Below are 20,736 nucleotides of genomic sequence, written 5' to 3'. Positions count from 1 at the left end.
GGAAGCGTTTTTTATCTTATCTGGGTAATGCAGCCCGGTCCCTTGCCCGGAGTGGACTGAGACCTTTGCAACTGAATTCAAGAAAAGAAACAAAAGCGGCAAGTTGGGCCCCGTGCGCACAGCCGGCCGCCAATGGGCGCGGCCGCTCCCTAGCGGAGTGGTACTATGATGACAGTAGCCAATCAGCGCGCTCCATGCAAATGAGGTACTGTATCCCGCACCGCAGCTCCAGTGCCATCTGCTTGTTCTAGTGATAAACTGAGGCCTTGCCTCTCGGCTTCTCCCAGAACGAAAGGGGCGGGGGAGGGGGGTAACCTCTTTACTTCCCCCAGGATAGACAGAAAGAAGTGATGAAGAAGGGGGATGGGTAAGGAAGAGAAAAATACCTGAGAAAGAAAACATTCTCTGCCTGGGAGGAGACTGACGGGGTGTAGAGCTTGGAGGGAGCATTCACTGGCCATGCCAGTACTTACCACTGATGCTGAGTCAGAAACAGGTATCCCAAAATCCCTTTCCAATGAGCCTCCCTCAGAAACCATGGAGGAAATAGAGCACACATGCCCACAGCCTCGACTGGTAAGTAAAGACAAAGGATGCAAATGTATGCGTGGCTATGGCACAAAAGAATTCCTTATGCGCCCGCAGCCTGCGAGGAAAAAGATGCTGAGGATTTTCATGTAAATGAGAATGGAGCTACCGCCTAATCCTTCTCAGCTGTTTATATTTAGCTTCTGTACCCGGCGCTGCTCTCCGCTTACAAAGCATTATTGTACTGGCTGGGTAGGAAACGGGCTGCTTGGGCTGTGCTGTGTTTTTGTGCTTGGGAGGAGGGAATGGCCTTTTTCCTTTTAAGTGTGTTCTCGTCTGAAGATTAAAAAAAAAAAAAAGCCACAGTGCAATTTACAAAATGGTATTCTTTTCGCAAAGCTTGGAACGAGTCCGTTAAGTTCTCAATTCTAGGTAAGGAATGATTCGGTCTTCAACTAATGTTGGTGCCTAATGCCAGTTTGGGGAAAATGAAAACAGACATGGAAGCAAACTTCCCCATTCGCTTGAAAATGTCAAAATAACTAAGCAAAAGAGTCCCTGGATGATGTATTTAGAAAGAATGTGTATCTTAAATGAATTGCAAGCATTTCCGGGTCTGCTGTCAAGGTTTCTCTTCAGGTATGGGAACCTGGGGAACCTTCATTTACTTAGCAAGGGGCTGCATGCCTTTAAGTGCAAATGGGGCACTCAGAGCTTCCTTCCTTCTCATTAACTGAATCAAAACCAACAAATGGGTAGCGGGTTTTTGGTGGCCTGAAGTCTTGTGGAACTTGGGGAGACCTCTCTTTGAACCCTCAGATCCAAGCCATACACTGTTTAGAGCTATATTTTCTCTCTCAGCATTTCCCCTCAAGTTAAAGGGTGCAATGTTTTGATTGGCTGTGGAGTTTGACCCTGGGAAGAGGTGTTTTTTTGTTTGTTTGTTTTTTAAGGATTTTGTGATGTAGTATTTTCTGTGAACTACCCCAAAGAGGGCTTACAGATTCCAAAGCCAGCCCATCATGAAACTGTTATTTCTTCGTATGGGTTCAAAGGCAGGCTCAGGACAACTTCCTAACACATGAAAACAAAGGAAGTTATATTAGAGCACTGTGGGCTTTTGCTCACTGTGCTTCTGTTTTTTTAAAAATATATTTTGTTAAGGCAATTTGATATTAACTGCTCCCCAGCACTTTAAGCCACTTACTGAATGTCATACATAAACGTTTTACCTATGTCCTCAAAAGATACAAACCATCCCAATAAGGGGTTCCTTTGAGCTACTAAATATCTCATGTTTTAGCATAGAAAAAACTGACCACTGAAAACATATCACCCAAAATATCTTTAAAAGTTAAACCCAGTGTTCCAATTTACATCAGACTTGCTGACAGGTAGGTAAAGGGTAGGGGAGAGAAAAGCAGCACCCAGTTCCAGTTTGTGTATCGGTTCAGTCTCTTGTGCAACTTCTTTTCCTTCTCTTTTTGCCTTTTATTCTTTCCCTTGCTTGCTTCTGCCTGAGAGGGTGGGCAGAGGAAATCAAGGGAAGGAAGCAAGTTCAAGTACTTTTCACTTTCACTTGTAACAGCTCAGCCTGGAGTTAACTCCCAAGAACCATGCAAAGCTGGCAATGTTATACTTCCATCTCCCCGCTGCTTTAGAAATGAGGAAACTGAGGTTCAGAGAGGGTAAGTGACTTCCCCAAAGTCACATTGCTTCGAAGGGGTAGATCTGGGATTTGAACCCAGAGCTCTACAAAGTGGAAGATTTTTTCCCCTGCAACACACTCTTAGGTGAGAAACATCCCCTTCCCATCTTTTTGGCAGTTCTGGCTTAAAGTGTGTGTGTGTGTGTGTGTGTGTGTGTGTGTGTGTGTGTGTGTGTGTGTGTGAAGTATGAAGGATATACAACAGTTCCACTGTTAAAGGGACTGCTTTGTTCTATTTTTTAAAATCATCACCTGAGTATATTTTTCCATTGATTTTTAGAGAGAATGGAAGAGAGAGGGGAAGACATAGAGAAATATTGATGTGAGAGAAACACATGGATTGGTTGCCTCTTGCACGAGCCCCTACCAGGGCCCTGGCTGGGGAGGAGCCTGCAACCAAGGTATACGCCAGGGGTCCTCAAACTACGGCCCGCGGGCCACATGTGGCCCGCCGAGGACATTTATCCGGCCCGCCAGGTGTCACTGCCTGTCCTGCTTAGAAGGCGACTCGTCCCGGGCCTGCAGTGCGCATAGGAATTTGTTCATAGTTTTTTTTTTGTTTTTTTTAACTATAGTCCGGCCCTCCAACGGTCTGAGGAACAATGAACTGGCCCCCTGTTTAAAAGGTTTGAGGACCCCTGGACGCCCTTGACTGGATTCAAACCAGGAACACTTTGGTCTGCAGGCTGATGCTCTATCCACTGAGCCAAACCTGCTAGGGCTGCTTTGTTTTACTTTTGATAAAAATGTTCCATGTCCATCATTATCATGATCTGCTGAAAATGGGCTCTGTTTAAATAGGGACCGCAACCAATTTGTAAACCACTGCACTCAATTCTTCGAAGTGCCTTTTTTCTGATCAGCAAATTTTGATCACTGTAGGGGTATGTCTAAATTTTGATTTACACTTCAGAGCCCAACTTTCCTTTGCTAAGGATCTTACTTTAACGATGCAGGCACGTGTGAACTACTTAATAACAAAGTTTGTTCCTGAAGAGAATGAATGGCAAGTGAAAATGCTGAATTCGCATTTCTTTGGAAGCTGTTAGTAGTTTCTGTTGATCCTTAGCTTTGCTGATATCTTCACATTGCAAATTATGTAAATTCTGGGTTTTTCCCAGCAGCCAGGAGCATCGTCCAAAATTACACCCAGGCCCCTGCCGCCACACTGGCGGCAAGGTGTGGCTGCTGCCTAACTTTGGAAGCAGGCGTCCTCAAACTACGGCCCGCGGGCCACATGCGGCCCGCCGAGGACATTTATTCGGCCCGCCGGGTGCCGCTGCCTGTCCTGCTTAGCAGCTGACTCGTCCCGGGCCCGCAGTGTGCATAGGAATTTGTTCATAGTTTTTTTTTAAACTATAGTCCGGCCCTCCAACGGTCTGAGGGACAGTGAACTGGCCCCCTGTTTAAAAAGTTTGAGGACCCCTGGACTTGAGAGATTCACCTGCAGAAGACAGGCTCCTTCTCGCACTTGTCACCAAACTTGAATGCATACCGTTTAGGGAAAACAGGACTCAATAATAAAACATCATTTTTTTTAAAAGTAGCAATTACCAAAATGGTTGTCATGTGCTTTTTTTTTTTTTTTTTTTTTTTTTTACATTTTTTTGGTTAATCTTCACCCAAAGGTATTTTTTTCCATTGATTTTTAGAGAGAGTGGAAGGAAGGGGGAGACACACAGAGAGAGAAACATCGATGTGAGAGAGGCACATCGATTGGTTGCCTCCTGCACAGGCCCCCACCAGGGCCAGGGATCGAGCCTGCATCCGAGGCACGTGTCTTTGACCAGAATCGAACCCGGGACCTTTCAGTCCTCTGGCCGACGTTCTATCTACTGAGCCAAACTGGCTAGGGCAGAGTGGTTGTCATTGTATTAGCTGATGCACACACTGGCTCCCCAAACTCTAATTTTACCTGGCAATAATGGAAAAGGAAATTTCTGAGTATATAAGGGCTATAAAACTTTACTACAAGTTCCAGAATGTGAATTTATGTCACCAAACGTTATTGTCTGTAAATGCAGATTTTATTTAAATCGCAGCAATTGTGTAAAATGCCTTCTTTTTTTTGGTCATGAATTGGGCTCTCTATTTAGCATGGCACCAGAGAAGGTGTGTACAGTGTTCGTGTCTACATATGTTTGTCTCTATATTATTTACAGTGAAGGTTATCTTTTGTGATCCAGTTGAACTCAGCCCTCATTCATTGAGTACCCACTACGTGCTAAGCTCTGAGCCCTCAAGTACTTTGTGATCTAGAGAGTCGAGAAGAGACTGAAACATAAACAGATAGTTTCCATACAGGTTGATAAGGGCACAGCGTCTAAGAGTTGTGTTACCGGGTGCAGTGGGGACAGAAAGGAGAGTAGTGAACTCCTTGAGAGCGAGTCCAAGTTTGCCACAAGGATGTTGACTAGAAACCTTTCTTGTCATCACTGTATCTCTGGTCTCTAATACACAGCCTGGCGTAGTTCTTTAAGGAAATGAAGCGGGAAGTTGGCATACCTAAATAAAGAGGATTTTAAAGCAATCTATATTTTAGATCCTTGTAAGGAGCAAATTGATAGGGATATTGAGGATACGGTGGAATCGTGTTCAAGGGGAAATTTTTTTCTGAAAGGTATACCTGTAGTCTTTCCACACTGCCTTATTTTTCGTTGGAAGAAAGTATAAGAAAGGAGAGGAGTAAGTAGAATTAAATAACACTGATAAAGAAATTAGGCACAGACAACAGTGTGGTGATGGCCAGAAGGAAGGGAGGGGGCAGGGTAGAGGCAGGCAAAGGGGGGATGGGGACATCTGTAATAGTGTCAACAAAAAGAATCAAGAAAAAATAATAATATTTTAAAAATATTAACAAGAAATTAAGAAAGAACAGAACATGACCTAGGTTTTAAGATAGAGCTTATACACTGAGTGGCCAGATTATTATGATCTCTGAATGCATAATAATCTGGCCACTCAGTATATATCCTATATAATAAAGGCTAATATGCAAATTGTCTTCTCGACCAGGAGTTCGACCAGCAGGCAGGCCCGCCAACCGCCCATGTCCCCTCTCCCTGGCCAGGCTGGCCGGACCCCACCCATGCACGAATTCATGCACTGGGCCTCTAATATATATATATATATACTGAGTGGCCAGATAATTATGCGTTCAGAGATCATCATAATCTGGCCATTCAGTGTATTTTAGAAATGTAATCTTATTGCACTGGCTACTCTACTATGCTGCATGGGTTTGAGATGTTTCTTCTTTCCATTACTACAGTGTTTATTCTTGATCTTTGATTTGATTTCTGTTATTTGTTATTTTCTTGCTTGAGCATGATGCAAGGTGACTCTTAAGCTTGACTGTCAAGAAGAGACACTGAGTAGCCTCGGGCGATATGATGTAACAGCCTTCCTTGTAGACCCAACTCCTGAGGGATGAGGACTCCCTGTAGGCAAGGCCTGTGTCCTCTTATCTCCCCAACCCTCAGATGTTGCCTAGACAAATCCTGTGTGCCCAGCAGGTGTTCCACTAACCCTTTCTAACAAGGCCCAGCCACCCTGAAAGCTGTCTGCTGAAGGATTTAGTTAACAACCTTGGTCAAGTTCTTCTAGGAGTACATTCTGCTATCAGAAGGAAGTTGTAATTCTAGCCTGCAGTGGGCACTTCCATGAAGATGGATGTGCCACGAATCAACTGAACAGGCCTTGGAAATAAAACGCGGCTGGTTCAATATGCCACTTTAGCAGGAGTTCATTTCAGGTTTTACTTCCAAGGGGAGCAGGGCCAAGAGACTGCTGTCTTGCAGAAGGTGCATTATGTCAGCTGAGAGGTAGGATGCTCACTGGCTGGTGCTCCAAAAGATGCTGGATTTCCAGAGACATCAGTGGCTCCCTTTACTAGGTATCACCATCTATGTAGCCACTTAGAGCAGCATGCATTTCAAAAGCAAGACACTTAATGTGCTGTGTTAGTGAAAGTCAACAAACAGGGGCTTCCTTGGGCATTTACTGTGGTCTACTGGAATTCTGCCCAAGGTTATTATTAGACATTTTCCTGCTGCTCTCAGTTCAAATGCAACATTCATTTCTTGCAGATTGATCATAGTCAGGCATACTGAGCACGGAATCAATGAATTTGTTTCTTCCATTTTAAATGTGCTCTCTCACTACCCCTCCAACCCACCATTTGCTGAATGCTGAACTCCTTATGGAACAAATAAGTCTAAATCAAATGTAAGAAGATAGGTAGGTTCTTTGTTTTATTTTGGTGTCTGAGCATGTGGAAATGAACAGTGTGCGTGTGTCCTCATTCAGGCAGGGGGTGGGGAATTAAAGTATTCAGTGATGCAGAGCTTTGGACGATAACTGAGAGAAAACTCAGTCCCCCACCAACAGGATCCCCAGTTAGCCAGTTGGTTATCAGCTTCCAACTGATACGTGACGTACAGCAATGCATCACGTGCTGTAGAGGGAAACGAAAGAAGTAATCCACAGCCCCTGCCCTTGAAGATCATTTCCATTGAACAGAAGGCAGTAGTTCGGGGTGTGGAAGCGTGCCAGGATGCTGAAATCCCTTGAGAGCTTTTTGTGTAAGTTTGACTTCTTTAACCTGATGTATCCAAAATATTAGTATTTCAACATGTCATCAATATAAAAGGATTAATGTTTATTATTTAATATAAAGGGATTTTATATTCTTTTCTTCATACTAAGTCTGAAATCCGGTGTGTACATTATACTTGCAACACATCTCAATTTAGGCTAGCCAATTTCAAGTGTGCAGCAGCCACATGTGGCCTTAGACCAGCCGTGGGCAAACTACGGCCCGCGGGCCGGATCCGGCCCGTTCGGCTGTTCTATCTGGCCCACGGAGCCGAAAGAGCAGAGGGTTCTCTTGCTCTCCCCTCCGCTCCTTTACTTTGAATTTATACTAGTTCACACAAACACTCCATCCATGCTTTTGTTCCGGCCCTCCGGTCCAGTTTAAGAACCCATTGTGGCCCTCGAGTCAAAAAGTTTGCCCACCCCTGCCTTAGACGGAGCTCAGACACCTGCCCAGGCCAGAGGAGGATGAACGCTGAGAAGCCACAATGATATATGTATGTTGCATAGTACATACATATATTTACTCACAACTAAAAAAAACCCACTTTCCTTTACTTTATATCTTGTACTCATATTTTCTTTTTTAAACATTTTTATTGATTTCAGACAGGAAGGGAGAGGGAGGGAGAGATAGAAACTACAATGATGAGAAAGAATCATTGATTGGCTGCCTCCTGCATGCCCCCTACTGGGACTGAGCCTGCAACCCAGGTTTATTCCCTGACCAGGAATTGAACCCATGACCTCCTGGTTCATAGGTCGATGCTCAACCACTGAGCCACACCAGCTGGGCACACTCATATTTTCTATGCTATCCTATTCTGTTTTGGTTAGGAGGCTGTTGCAGGAATCTAAATGAGAATGTTTGAAGTTATGGATGTGGCAGTAGAGAAGGAGAGAACTGGATGGATATGGGAGACATTAGGAAGTAAATGCCCCAGGATTTGATAGCTGTCTGAGGGTGGGACAGTATTAAGGAAGACTCAATTTTCTGGATCCAGTGAGTGGGTGCCATCACTGGAATGGGAGCATCTGGTGACAGCAGTTGGTGAGAGTTCTGTTAGAGATACCATGGGGGACTTCCCTTTGGAGGTGTCTAGTAAATGTTTGGTTTGGGAACTCAAGAGAGAGTTCTGAGCTGGAGATGTAGATCTGGGAGGCATCGGTATGGAGGAAAGGGTAGGAAAATTGAGGTAGTGAAATTGATGGGAGCAAAGTTGAGTTAAGACAGTTTCTGGACTTAGAGCAACTGAATAGAAATGGTTAGCAAGAGTGCCTCGGGATCATCCTACTACAGGGTAATTCTGTAAAATAACTGACCCTGAGCCATCCTATCAGGGGGAACAGAGAAGAGCTGTAATTAAAGCTATTAGAAGGCTCCTTATATCTGCCTGTCTCTACATGATATCTGGTTAAATTAATCTACTTTATCCCAGAAGCTTTCCAGGATGGAACCCTGAGGAACACCATTTAGAGGGTCAATAGAGAAAGGATTGTGAAAAGAAGACAGAGAGGTATTTTTCAAATATTTGAGAGATGGAGGGGGGCAAGGGCAGGGTAAGTTCCATGAAGGGAATGTCCAATCGAATCTAATGAACAAAATAAAGTAACAAACAAGATAGAAAAGATTCAGAGAACAGACTGACAGCTGTCAGAGTGGAGGGGTGTTGGGAGGCTGGGTAAAAAAGGTGAAGAGATTAAGCAAAGAAAAACTCATAGACACAGACAACAGTATGGTGATTACCAGAGGGAAAGGGGGGTGAGGGCGGTAGAAGAGGGTAAAAGGGGGATAAATAGTGACAGAAGGAGACTTGACTTGGGGTGGTAAACACACAATACAATTTACAGATGACGTATTATAGAATTGGACACTTGAAACTGTATAATTCTATTAATCAATGTCTCCTCAATAAATTCAATAAAAATTTAAAAAAAGAACCAAATGCAGCAGACAGCAAATACAATAATAAGAAAAAGTTTCCTTTGCATTTAGAAAGATGTCAATAGTGATGTTTCAATGAAGTGGTGGGAGCAGAAGCCAGATGGCAATAGGTTGAGGAGCCTTTAGGAGACAGGGAAGTAGAAGTCGACTGAGGTGGGAAACATATAGAATGTATAGGACCCCAAAGGTGGCTAAATCAGGGCGTAGGGTTGAGAGAGGCTAGCTTTTCTCCTTTCTGACTTCTTTTGTTCCATCCTTCTTTCCTTCCATTCATTCAATATACCAAAACTTTTGGTTGGCTCATTCTTCTAAGATGGTAGCAACTTGCACATAAGTATAAATGGGAGTGGGCCAGTGGGAGAGGGTGAAAGTTAGGGGGAAGATTGTTGAAAGGAATAACTCTAAGAGCTGGAGATGTTGAGCTCCAGTGCACAAGGGAAGAATTGGCATCAGTTAAGAAAAGAGACAGCTCTCCCACTGTGGTGATGAGGAAGCTGGCAAGGATGTTTTGGGTAAGAAATAATTTATAAATAGAAGGCTACTGAAAGTTGAAAGCCTCTCTTATCTGATAGTATCTGTTTTCTCTGTGAAGGTGGAGGGAAAGTCACGGTGGTTTGTTTTTGGCAGGTGCAGGGGCCTCTGGGCTAGGGGGAGGTAGGGAAAGGTGGAAAGGCTGAGTGGTTTCTGATGAGACGTGGTAGTAATGAGATGAAATGGATCTGTTCCTTTCTGGCATCTGGGACTCCACACCAAACCTCAAGGTCAAGGCAAATTCAGATCTGGAGGTCCAGGGAGAACTGGACTGGCCCACAGCAAAAGGGTTGGGGCCTGACAAGACAGCTGTGCGGCAGCTTGGACTCTGCTTGCTGGAGCTTGCAGTCTCATTTCAACCTCAGTGTTGCCATTGAATTATCCTGTGGGCTTAAGCCAATCACTTCTCTCTGAGCCTCAAGTCTATCACCCACGATGGGTTGAATAGATGATCTTTTCGAGTTCCAAGACTGTGAATGTAGCTTCCATAGCCATAGGACATTGTCTACCACAGTGTATTCTGTCTCACCTGATGCTTCTATCAAAATGCAGAGCTACCTCACTCTTCACCTCCTGTTGCCTTTATCCATTTGGGGTAAAAACAGGTTGAATGATCTTATGGTAAGACACATTGGCTAGATATGAATAACAAATGATCACAAAATACTTTGGAACTTTACAACACTTGTATATATCAGTTCTGGTGTCTTCTGCTTTATTCTTCAGATGCTTCTTCAGAAAGGTTGAGTGTATGCTGAATCAGATGTTGAATGTTTTAGTTACTGTCCCAAGAAACCTAGGTTGAATCTCTTTTTAATATGAGCATTAGCCTCCTAATTTATCTATTTCATAATACTGAAGTTCAAAATACCTTGGAGATATGGCAAGTTTGGTTCTAGACCGCTGCAATAAAGCAAGTATCACAATAAAGCGAATTATAATCTTTTGGCTGGTGGAGGGTCTTGCCTTCAATTTGTAAAAAAAACAAAAAACAAAAAACAAAAACATCTGTGGAGCGCAATAAAGCAAAGCGCAATAAAGTGAGGTATGTCTGTATTGGGTTTTCTTTGAGGCATGGCAGTATGGCATTGAACTACACGGGCCTTCTCTAACTGATGTTATCCGTCTAAGCTTGGGGTTAAAGTCCAGCAGTGAGTCAGGCCATAGTCCTGAAAGTGGCATATTTCACTGGTGCTCACACAAAGCTTCTCGATGCCTCTTAGGGAAATAAATACAGAAAAAAAGATTTGTCTGATCACCCGGGGTAGGATGAAAAGGAGAAAGCAAGGAAGGTAGGAACAAACTAAGTCCTTGCAAGCTAGGCCTATTTTCTTCCAATAATCTCCCAGGTAACAGCCTCTACCTTGCTAGGATCTGATTACCCGTTGCTGGCCTCAGACCATAGCATTATTGTTTTAACATTCCTACCTTCCTCTTTATCCCAGCATGAACCAGGTTGTATGCGAGGCTGGGGAAGCTGACCCTGCTTGGGGATAAAGAGACAGTTTAGCTCTCAACAATCTTGAAGGCACACTTGAAAACACAGTGATTAGAAAATAAAGCAGCGAGCCCTGGTAGCGAGAGCCTGTGTAATAATGTGCAGGGCCACGCGGGGCCAGCCCATAGAGCAGGATACATTTTCATACAACCTCCTCCCTCCCGCCAAAGTCTTTGACTTGGCGTTTTTTGTTTTCCACTCAGTAATCCGTGCCAATTAAACCTGCCATCAATGTAAAAGAATGCTGAGGGTTATTTAAACTGGCATTTTAGAAAAGTAACAACAACAACAACAATAATAATAGGTTAATAGAAGCATCATGAACGATGTGCACAGCCTATTGCCAAACAAATGACAAGATTTCTCATTTCTAAACAATTCTGGTTGTTCCTGGTACACAAAGGCTTCTGTGCTTCATTTCTAGTATGCCTGATATTGACTGGAGGCACAGTCATATAATACTAAGGTCTATTTTATGTCCATATTGTTTAGTTATAAGGTTAATTGTTCTACACTGGGTTCAAGGCTAGAGGTCTCACTTTTTTTCCCCCTGTGGGCAAATGGAGGAATGGAACAACTATTTATTTTTTAAAGATATTTTTTAATATATTTTATTGATTTCTTACAGAGAAGAAAGGGAGAGGATAGATAGTTAGAAACATCAATCAGCTGCCTCTTGCACACCTCCTACTGGGGATGTGCCCGCAACCAAGGTACATGCCCTTGACTGGAATTGAACCCGGGACCCTTCAGTCCGCAGGCCGACACTCTATCCACTGAGCCAAACCGGTCAGGGCTATTTTTTAAAGATATTTTTATTGTTGATTTCACAGAGGAAGGGAGAGAGAGAGATAGAAACATCAGTGATGAGAGAGAATCATTGATCGATTCCCTCCTGCACACACCCCCCCCCCCACTGGGGATGGAGCCCACAACCCGGGCATGTGCCCTGACTGGGAATCAAACCATGACCTCTTGGTTCATAGGTCGATGCTCAACCACTGAGTCATGCCAGCCGGGCTGGAACAACTATTTATAGTGCCAACTGTGTTGGGGACTGTGCTGAATACCTTATGTGTGTTATTTCATTACACTAGGCTGCAGACCTGTGAAATAGGAATTACTATTCCTCATGTTATAAGCAAGGAAGCCAATAATTCAGTAATTCCACAAAGATTGAATACAAACTGATAAAGCTGGGATTTAAAATTAGGTTTGTCTGACTTCTACAGCCCCCTGCTTCCACTACACACAGTCCTCCGACATCAGTGAGCAAAGAGTCACCTGCTCAAGCTCCCAGGTGGCTCAGGAGCCAGACGTGCTTGGATGCACTTGGAGAAACACTGTATTCAGCTCTCCCATGTCACATTTTCTGCTTTCAGGACCAGGAGTATAAACAAGTCAGATGTCCAGGCTCTTTGAAGTGAATTTAGAAATGCAAAGTAAATATTTTTGACCCAGCGCTTCTACTCCTAGGAAATTTGTACATATGGCCAACAGAAATCAATATTAGGATGTTCTTAGCAACATAATTCATAACCCCAAACTGGAAACTATCCAAATGCCTAGCCGAAGTAGAATGGATAAATTGTGGTATATTCACCCAATGTAATGCTACACAGCAGTGAGAATGAAGAAGCTACAACCACGTGCAAGAAGTATGGACCATTCTCACAACCATGATATTGAATGAAGTAAGCCAGATACAAAAGAATACACACTACATGGTTCCATTTCTATACAATATTTTAAAGTAGGCAAAGCTAATCTATGATGTTAGGAGTCAGGGTAGGGGAAGGAGCACAAGATGGAGGCTGGCAGTGGTTGGTTACTTGATCTGGCTGCTGTATGTGTTTAGCCTATGAAAGTTCATTGAGCCACACACTTAGGATATCTGCAGGTTTCTATATGTTATGCTCTAGTACAAACTTTCTGACCACAATAACAGAGAGAGAGAGCACACTCTACAACAGATTTCCCATTTCTAAACAATTCTGGTGAGCTGATAGGTAACACTAAGAAATGGTGTCAGATCCTACCTAAAATTATAGCTCTTGGCCACTAACAGAGCTTTAATGTGCTCAGGCCTTCCAGGGGTCAATATATCCAGCCCCAATGAGAGCTTATGTGAGCCCCTGAACTAAACTTGCCTTATTTCTAGGACCAGTCAAGCCCTAATAAGGTAATCTGTGAATTAAAATTCATGGTGCCCAGAATATAGGCTTTTTCTAACAGTGGCCTGGCCTGGAAGTCAGTGTCTAGACCAGTGGTTCCCAAATGGGGCACATGCCCCACAGGGGTGCAATTTAATTTTTAAGGGAGGCAACTTGAGAATGAGTTATTAATAGTGATTTTTTTGCATCTTATGGTTCTAGGGGCCTCATATACAGTATATGAATATATATTGTAACATATTTATGTATTTCAGTTCTCTTATTATATGCTTTGAAACTTTATTTGCTATTTTTTCATATCATTTCACTAGAGGCCTGGTACATGAAAATTCATGCACTGGAGGGGGGTCCCTCAGCCCAGCCTGCCCCCTCTCACAGTCCGGGAGCCCTTGGGGTGGGAGGCGACCCAGTGATCAGGGGAAGGTGACACCCCGTCACACCTCTGCTGCTGCCACTGCAGGTAGCACAAGCCTCAGCCGGCCCTGGTTACCTGAGCCTTGGGCAGCCCTGGGCAGCTGGGCAGCTGCCATTGGAGGCTTGCCTGCACCTTGGGCTGCCCCTTGGCAGCTGGGGGCCTGAGGGGACTGGGGGACTCCGGAGGCAGGAACACGGAGTGGCCAGGCCCGCCTGGGGGCAGGCCCAGCCTTGCCGCGTACCTGCCACCCCGGCAGGGCTGAGAGAACTGGGCGCCACCATCTTGTGGCTGTGGGCGCCACCATCTTTGAGGGTGTGGCAGTCAATTAGCATATTCCCTCCTTATTGGCTGTGGGTGCCACCATCTTTGCAATGGTGTGAGGGTCAATTAGCATATTCCCTCTTTATTAGATAGGATATTATTATTTTAACAATTTCTTAGTGATTTCTTCCTCAGTACTTCAACTGTCCTTTGTTCTTTTATTTTTCTCTTTCATGGATGCCATGTTCTTTGGAAGCTTGTTTAGACCAAGTTAATGACCTTTTAGGCTTCCTCCATGTGAATAGAGAGTTCACTTTTTAAATAATAAGAATTATATGTCACGGGTGTGGGGGAGGCATCGGGATTTTAGAGATGCTTAGGTGGGGCGTGGCCAAAAAAGGGTTGGGAACTACTGCTCTAGACTCAGAAGGAAGTGGGTGGAAGTGGTTAGCTAGCAAGAGTGGACCAGGATAATCCTGCTATAGGGCAAATTCTAGAAAATAGCTTGTCCCAAGACATCCTATCAGGTTTTTAAAGGGAAGAAAAATAGAAGAGCTGTAATTAAGGCTATTTATTAGAACCTTCCCTATACTTGCCTATCTCTTTATGAGATCTGGTTAAATTAATATACAATCTTCCAGGATGGAACCCCTAGGAGTGACACTTAGATACCCAATAGCAGAAGGGTCATGAAGACAGGTATTTCTCAGGTAGGTAGGGGATCCAGGTCCAAGAGCAAAGCAATCACCTTACTGGTAGTTAGACGTATAATGTTTCTGTAAAGTAGTTTTTATTAAAGAAACTATTTTGCAGAGTCAATCTTCTTTGGACCATCTTTCTTTGGAAAATCTTTCTTCTTTGGAGGCTCAGAAAAGAAGGTTTTATTATTGAAATAGCATCTAGCAAATACCTCAAGCTGAGGCATGTTAGAAATATCTGTGCTTCCATCCAACTGTATAGCAAACCTCCCACACTGCATAATTTATCCTAATGCTTCTTTCTTTCCATCTTCAGCAATGTTTTCTATACACTGAGTGGCCAGATTATTATGCGTTCAGAGATCATAATAATCTGGCCACTCAGTGTGTGTGTGTGTTTGTGTGTGTGTGTGTGTGTGTGTGTGTGTATGTGTATATATATATATATATATATATATATATATATATATATATATATTTTTTTTTTTTTTTTTTTAGAGGCCCAGTGCATGAATTCGTGCATGGGTGGGATCCAGCCAGCCTGGCCAGGGGGAGGGGACATGGGCAGTTGGCCGGCCTGCCTGCTGGTTGAACTCCTGGTCGAGGGGACAATTTGCATATTAGCCTTTTATTATATAGGATATACACTGAGTGGCCAGATTATTATGCATTCAGAGATCATAATAATCGGGCCACTCAGTGTATGTCTTCTAAATATATTTGCTGACAAAAGGAATGCATTTTGCGAACTATGGGATTGAGTATCACATGTCTTGAAACCTTGCTGAAAAAACCATAGAGGCTTGTCTTCATTGGGGTGCTTTCTTTTTAAGTATCACAGTAATTACAATAGTTTCATGCCATGAGTAGCTAATATCTCAAGGTCCAATATATGCTCTAGGTGAGGTTTAATGCTAATGGTAGCAAATATTTCAAATATAGTCTTCTTTGTAGTAATTTTCAATTCAGCTGTCTTTTTTTTAATTTGTTAATTTATTGATTAGAGAGAGAGACACACAGAGGGACACACACACAGAGAGAAAACACACATTGATTTGTTCCACTTACGTATGCATTCATTGGTTGATTCTTATATGGGGATCGAACCCGCACCTTGGCATATCGGAACAACATTCTAACCAATTGAGTTACCCGGCCAGGGTTTCTTGTCAGCTCTGATTAGGTCGTCATTTTTTTCACACCTGGTACTGTGGCAGACGCAGAACTCATACAGGATGTTGAAGAAGGGTCATCTCTCACATTCCTGGTGTTCGCCTGTTCCTGTGTTATCTTTGCTTTGCTATTTCATTGCAGGAACTGTTTTAAGCCGCCTGCTGATCTTGTGAGTACTGGTTTAGTAGATAATACAAGTAGATAGACATCTACAAATGTAGTTATTCAGACCCAGATGAACTGCATTCTATTGCAATAAGCTGAATGAAACGAAATGAAAATGTCAGGGGACCCAGGCCCTCCTTCTCTATCTTACATCTTGCCTTCTTCCTTGAGGACGCCTCGTAGACTTTATGTTGACAGAGATGGGGCACCAGTGTGAATCTGTATGTTAGGATTAGGTGGTAGTAAAGCTTCCTTTCTTTTTTTTTGTTTTTTTTTTTTAACATGACAAAGAAATCTAAGTGTTGCTCTCTAACGGATTGTCTGCCTATCCCACATTAGAAAACCCTGGTCTCGGTCGGTATTCTAAATCTTGCCCTTGGATCTAGCTGTGAGGGAGAGACCTGCGTTTTCAAACTGCATGTTTGGCTCCTGGTGGAAATGCTTTACTGAATTGCTTTTTGGTTCTGGGGCTCAGCCTTGCGTGGAGGGCGCGACCGAGATAAACATGACAAACGGGATTGTCTTTATCCGGGGCTGTTGTGGAGCATGTTGTTTGATTTGTTGAGTATCACTGCACATCACTACACATCACTCCGTCCGCCCCTGATGGAGGCACCATGGGAGGAATTTCTATAAAATTCGCATCAGGAGATTCTGTGCTTCTCCTTAATAGCTGCTTTGTTTTTTGCTTAAGGACAATATTAACTTTGTCTTCCTCTTTGCTTTGACTGCTGGGAGCCTACAGCCAACCTTTCCAAAATGTAGAGGACTGTGATAGGCCGTTCTGTGTGCTCATTTCACCCCTGACCCCCATATCTTGCGACTATTATTTTAAGTTTTCCAATTTTTTAAAAAATCATCTCAAGTACTTTGGGGAAAGAGATGGGATATGAATAAGATATAAGGTTGTTACTGATGTTCATTATAAACAAACTCCTTTTGCAAAAGAAAAACTTGATTTAGGGTCTGGAACTTTTTATTTCTAGGTAAGGATGATCATTTTCTATTGTTAATAGCATGTATGCATTTCATGAATCTAAGATGCCATTAGTTATAAGATGAACTTCCATTTTAGAGGTGTTAAATGTCAGAAAATTGCCAGCACTGATTTTAAGACAGCATTTCTTGTAAGGCTCCCCGCCTCCCCCAGGTCTCAGAGATGTTAAAGTGGGGGGGGGGAATGTAGCCTTTAGAATCAGTGAACTGTGGTGTTATTTATAGTACTGAGACTCTTCCAGCTACTTGAAATCCTTTGGAAGGTGGCCGCATTGGGAAGAGGGGGTTACGGCTTATGGGTGGTCAGTGTTTTAAGAAGGCCTGTATCCCTAGGACCTGAGACAAATTCTGATCCCTGAAGGGCAGTAACGGCTCACCTGACATAGATGCAGCTGTTCACACATTGGTTTTAAAAAATGAATTTCTTATGAAGGGACTCTAGGTAAAGTTGGAAAATGCACTTTAAAAAAGCTATTTAAGATAATTTTTTAACTGTGCTGTTGTTTTGCTTTTAACAATCTTCAAAACACTTGTTCTCAACAATAGAAAAATGAGCAAAGGACAGCTTAGTCTCAGAAGAAAACACAAATGACTCATAAACATGGGGAAAATGTTCAATCTTTCTGGTAATCAAAATAATGCATATGGAAACAGCGGGATACCATTTTTTGGTCTATAAAATTGACAACAACAATACTCAAAGCCACTGAGATGGCAGCAAGAAAGGTGCTTTTATACATTGTAATGTGACTATAAATGATGCGGCTTTTGTAGAAGGTAATTTACCAATATATGTTAAAATGTTCTTCAAACATTTATCTTTAAAATGTTCATACCCCTGATCTAAGTAATTCAGCTCTTAGGCATTTATCCTAAGGAAGTAGTGGTCAGAGGTTTAGCATTATGTTTAGAATGTTATTTATATTAGTAAAACATAAATAACTTAATATCAAACAACAAATAAATATTTAAATCAATTATGGCTTTTCTATTCAGTGGACTATTTTTACAACTACCAAAATTAGTGAGAGTTATAGGGAAATATCTGTACCTTCTGCTCATTTTGCTGTGAACCTGAATCTGCTCCAAAAAATGGTCTGTTCAGTAGGAAAAATGGTAAGGCTGAAGAATATTTAAATGACATGATAAAGTAATCATGATTTATTGAGTGAAAACAGCTCTCTATGCAGTAGTAAGATTCCAACGTTGTTAATATGTATATATAACATATCAGAAAGCCTGAAAAGAAATAGAAAAAGTATTAACAATGGCTGTATTTAGGAAGTGGCATTCTTGTTGAATTTTGCTATATTCTCTTTATTTTCCCTAGTTTTTATAATTTACTAGAGGCCTAGTGCACGAATTCATGCACTTTGAAAGGAACTGTGGGCTGCGAGGCTGCGGTGGGCACAAGGGCGGGTCTTGGCCCATCCTCCCTGCCCCCGTCAGCCCCTCCTGCCGTGGCCCCTAATCCCCTGTGTGCCGGCAGCCCTGCTCCCGCCGCTGCTGCTCCCATGTGCTGATGGCACCAGCCCCGCTCACACCCGCTGACAGCACAGAGCTATTGGGACCGGCACCAGCAGCGGGTGCGAGTGGGGCCAGCACCGTCAGCGGGTGCGAGTGGCGGCTGCTGCCCCAATCACCCCTTAGGAGCAGGGGGAGATGGAGAAGCCCTCAGGGGCAATTGGGATAGGCGCCAAGCGCCAGCAGTGGGTGCAAGCTGTGGCTCTGGTGCTGGCTGTGGGTGTGAACGGTGCTGGCACTGGCAGTGGGTGCAAGTGGTGGCTCTGGCATGGGCAGCAGATGCGAGAGGCAGCTGCCAGCCCGGATCACCCCTCAGGAGCAGAGGGACGTGGAGAAGCCCTGAGGGGCGATCAGGGCTGGCAGCCACCTCTTGCACCTGCTGACAGCTCCGAGCAGTCAGGGCTGGAGCTGGGCACTGGCAGTGGGTGCAAGCGGCGGCTCTGGCATGGGCAGCGGGTGTGAGTGGGGCCGACGCCAGCAGCAGGTGCGAGTGCCAGGCAGGACCAAGGTGCATGGGAGCAAAGAATTTTTAGTAACCACCAGAGGCTTGCCCCAATGATAGCAAATGGTGCCCGCCTTGGTCTGGCGCCCCTGCTTACCTGCTCCACCATCCTGCCATGGCCAATGCCTGCCATGTTCTGTGCTCTGCCACCTGTTGCCAATGCCCGCCATGTTCCGTGTGTCCCCCCTGGTGGTCAGCGCACATCATAGAGACCGGTTGTTCAATTGTTCGGTTGTTCCATGTTCGGTCTATTTGCATATTAGGGTTTTATATATATAGATATGATGATGATGATAAGAAAAATTGATAAGTGTATTTATTTGAGTATAAAATTTATCAATTATCATTCTCTCTCCAGTTCCTTTCTTTGTCAATGATAATTCTCTCTCCAGTGACTTTAAATTCCCCCCACTGAACAAATGTTTATTGAGGACCTTCTATATGCCAGGTACTGCCCTAGGAAGTATGGATATAGTAATGAATAGGACAGATCAAGTCCCTGTTTTCTTTTCTTTTTTTTTTTTTAAATGGATTCTTTTTTTTTTTCTTTTTTTTTAAATATATTTTATTGATACTTTACAGAGAGGAAGGGAGAGGGATAGAGAGCTAGAAACATCGATGAGAGAGAAACATCGATCAGCTGCCTCCTGCACACCTCCCACTGGGGATGTGCCCGCAACCAAGGTACATGCCCTTGACCGGAATCGAACCCCGGACCCTTCAGTCCACAGGCCGACGCTCTATCCACTGAGCCAAACCGGTTTCAGCAAGTCCCTGTTTTCTTGGTGCTTCTATAATCATTGGGGGAGACTGGCTATATATATTACAATGTCTAAGAATCTAGTGGTTCATTGTTAGCCTATGGTCAACTATAAGATCTGCTTTTTCCCCGTCTCTCTTCAAAAGACGAAAATATTCTGATCCCAAATAAAACTGGGCTTTAAAAACTATGTTCAGAGGTGGGTAAATGCAATCCTAACAGCATGAGACTGAGGATGAGATTTTGTAATGTCTTTTTGTAATTTCTGGTGAGTCCTGAGGCAAAAGGCCTACCTGTGGAGGTAGAGTCTTTCTGAGGTCCTGCTCGTGTCTCTTATGCATCTCCTGATTAAAATGTTCTGTCATCATAAACTTCTGTCCTACTGGAAGGCATTATTGAGATAGTTATGATTATTAACTACGGGTAACTCACTTGATCTCTGCACTTTGAACATGTCTTTTCAACATTTGCTAGTTAACATTTATTGAGCTTGGCATCATACTGTTACATACAGTGTATCGGTCAAGGCCCTGTCAAGACAGAGGGCTCACTCTAAAGAGGAAATTTGAAGAAAGTCTAATAAAGGGACTATTTCAAAGGCATGGGCAGGGTTTCAGGAAACCTCAGAGGGTGTGAAGGGGCAAGGGGAGATTTTGATTACCAGAACTTTGTAGAGTGCTCTGGAAAGAGGGCCCCCTCATGAAAGCTGTGAATTTCAGTAAAAGAACAAAACCAATATACAGCGTCCTAGCAGGTAGGAAGCCAGGGAGACAAATACCCTGAGCTCACTCTTGTCCTGCCCTCCAGCAGTTTGCATGCTTTCCATGGACCTGACCCAACTGGAAGTAGAAAGGCAACAGACTCCATTGGTGCATCCCACACAGGAAGCCATACAGAGAAGAGTAGAGAAGGGTAGGAAGAGAATGGATTCTAGAGAGGCAAAAGGAAGATATTAATCACACAGACATCATTTTATTTACTCCTCACAAGAGCTTTATGAGGTAGATCATTTTATTATCTCCCCTCACCCTTTTATAGATGAGGATACTAGAGATTACAGATTACATGGGTTATGAACCAACACTTTTCTTAAAAATCCAATTTAAAAAATCAAATGGAGCCCTAACTGGTGTGGCTCAATGGATAGAGCGTCGGCCTGCGGACTGAAGGCTCCCGGGTTCGACTCTGGTCAAGGGCATGTACCTTGGTTGCGGGCACATCCCCGGTGGGAGGTGTGCAGAAGGCAGCTGATTGATGTTTCT

At 43.5% G+C, this 20,736-nt stretch overlaps 1 protein-coding gene across 3 annotated transcripts in view; it reads left to right on the top strand.

Moving 5' to 3' along the window:
* The first annotated feature begins 233 nt into the window (after nucleotides 1-233).
* PCYT1B (phosphate cytidylyltransferase 1B, choline) overlaps nucleotides 234-20,736 on the top strand; it is a 93,747-nt gene continuing 73,244 nt past the window's right edge. For 2 of the 3 annotated variants that reach the window (XM_080651938.1, XM_080651937.1), the window contains exon 1: nucleotides 241-576. In XM_080651938.1, coding sequence (XP_080508064.1) covers nucleotides 558-576 — 19 coding nt within the window. In that variant the 5' untranslated portion in view covers nucleotides 241-557. Of the gene's footprint in view, nucleotides 577-20,736 lie in introns of all 3 variants that reach the window. The other variant, XM_080651936.1, reaches the window with a different exon arrangement.

Source organism: Plecotus auritus (genome assembly GCF_963455305.1).
Source record: "Plecotus auritus genome assembly, chromosome: X".
Classification (NCBI taxonomy): Eukaryota; Metazoa; Chordata; class Mammalia; order Chiroptera; family Vespertilionidae; genus Plecotus; species Plecotus auritus.
Note: the sequence above shows the minus strand (reverse complement) of the source record. Positions and strands in the feature narration are given on the sequence as shown.